The 2,253-nt window shown below is 49.5% G+C and overlaps 1 protein-coding gene across 1 annotated transcript in view; it reads right to left on the bottom strand.

The window, feature by feature from the left end:
- Positions 1–1,396, bottom strand: part of LOC116465719 (putative T-complex protein 10A homolog) — a 1,987-nt gene extending 591 nt beyond the window's left edge. Inside the window, exon 1 of the mRNA XM_032148699.2 lies at positions 1,253–1,396. Within this exon, the coding sequence (XP_032004590.2) occupies positions 1,253–1,396 (144 nt within the window). The remainder of the gene's footprint in view (positions 1–1,252) is intronic.
- Between the last annotated feature and the right edge of the window lie 857 nt (positions 1,397–2,253).

The raw sequence follows: 2,253 nt of genomic DNA, 5'->3' as shown, positions 1-2,253 counted from the left end.
CTCTCTCTTTCTTTCTTTCTTTCTCTCTTTCTTTTTTTGAAGCAGGGTCTCACTCTGTCACCCAGGCTGGAGTACAGTGGCGTGATCTCAGCTCACTGAAGCTTCAACTTGATGAGCTCAAGTGATCCTCCTGCCTCAGCCTCCGATGTAGCTGGGACTACAGGCGTGTGCCACCACACTTGGCTAATTTTTGTATTTTTAGTAGAGATGGGGTTTCACCATGTTGCCCAGACTGGTCCCAAACTCCTGGGCTCTAGCGATCCACCTGCCTCAGCCTCCCAAAGTCCTGGGATTACAGGCATAAGCTACCATGCCTGGCCACAGCTTTATTCTTATTGAGTACTATTTATTATGAGTTAGTCTACATGATATAGCCAGATATAGATGGTCAGTGAATTATGATTCTTTGTTAAAACACTGCTACAGCAATAAGAGGCTGGCATTCTTTTTCCTTCTTTTTTTTTTTTTTTTTTTTTTTTTTTGAGACAGGGTCCTGCTCTGTCAACCAGGCTGGAGTGCAGTGACGCAATTTCAGCTCACTGCAACCTCCACTTCCCAGGTTCAAGCAATTCCGGTGCCTCAGCATCCCAAGTAGCTGGGATTACAGGTGCACACCATCATACCTGGCTAATTTTGAATTTTTAGTAGAGAAGAGGGTTTGCCATGTTGGCCAGGCTGGTCTCAAACACTTTGCTGGCATGGATGTATGGTTAACAGTTTAAAAATTATGGAAGCCACTGTATTTTCAACCTGACATGTTAGCCTTCCCCTGGCATCACTCATTGGACTGTAGAGCCTCCAGCCTTGCTCTGAGAATAAGCGGGATCGTGATAAAGGTACAGCCCTGCACTGCGTGGCCCTGGCCACAGAGACCCACGGCACTCTCTTGAGAGCACGCTCTGTCCAGCAGGGTCCGGTGAGGAAGGTGGTTGCTGGGATGATGTGAGGCGTGTCAACCTGATTTTCGTTAATGAAGTTTTTAAAGTCTGGTGCCTTCTCCTGGATTAGAGGAGAAAAGCTGGAATGTTAATATTTTCTTTAACTCCCTGTCCTGCCTCCCATCCACCAAGAGAGAAGGTTGCAGAGGGGAAAAGAGCCGCGTGCCCCTCTGAGAGGAAGTTCAGCATCAGCGTCCCGGGCTGGCGCATTCCTACGGGGGTCTGGCGAGGGAAAGTCCAATAACAGGCCACAGGGATAGGAGTCAGGGTCCCGCCTGGTGGGACTAACTCTGTCCCCAGAGGGGTCAGCTCACCGGCATCTCCCCAGCATTGCCATCCTCCCTGGGGACCTCGGCTGCCGCAGCTGTCTTCTCCATGGCAGCCCCAGCTCCCGGGCACCGGTCCTCTGGGTGGGTGCCTTCCTTGGGCTCCCCGGCCTCGAGCTGACCCTCCAGCATCCTGGTTGGGAAGGGAGGAGCTATGGCAATGCCTGAATGCAGCCCCTACCCCGTCAGTGTGGGCTGAAGGCCCAGCCTCAACCTAAGGACGAGCAGGAACCACAGCTGCTCTTCTCCCCCGGGGTCCTGTGCACATTCCCAAGCCCAAAGCTGACCAGGTGAAAGGACACCACAGACGGAAGGACTGAGTGGCCCACAGATGGCTCTTCACCATCTTCCATGGAAAACAGTTCCTAGAAGATCAGCCATGGATTTCGGGATCTGACTCTTGTCGCCACGGGAGACCTCAGGATCTGACTGCTTGTCAACACAGGAGACGTCAGGATCTGACTGCTTGTCAACACAGGAGACGTCAGGATCTGACTGCTTGTCATCATGGGAGACGTCAGGATCTGACTGCTTGTCTTCATGGGGAGACGTCAGGTACAGCTTAACAATTAGCTAAGGGGTTCATCTGACAGATACCTCTAATTACTGCTTTAGCTAAAAAAAACCCCATGAAAGACACAGTTTTACTGCGTCATATGAACCCGTAGTAAATATTTCGTGACCTGATACTTATCCAGTCAGAGCTCTGTTAGCCAGAACTAAATAATTGCCCGAAAAATGAACACTAATATTCATAATACCGTTCTTTAAATACTACAAAATCATGGGAATTTTGAGTCATCAGTGAAGGTAAAAGCTTAACACAACATGTCTCTATTCTGTTCCTTGTTATTTTGTAATTCATTAACTATAAACTAATCAACAACCTCCAGTGCCTAGCACTGTGCAGCCCATTGCAAGGCTTAAAGACCAGTATGAGATGTGGTCCCGGGTGCCTGAGAAGTCGGGGCATAGTGAGAGAGATGAAG

The sequence above is a fragment of the Hylobates moloch genome, unplaced genomic scaffold (assembly GCF_009828535.3).
Source record: "Hylobates moloch isolate HMO894 unplaced genomic scaffold, HMol_V3 SCAFFOLD_8767, whole genome shotgun sequence".
Lineage (NCBI taxonomy): Eukaryota > Metazoa > Chordata > Mammalia > Primates > Hylobatidae > Hylobates > Hylobates moloch.
The sequence above is the reverse complement of the archived record's forward strand: the minus strand, read 5'-3'. Positions and strand labels throughout refer to the sequence as shown.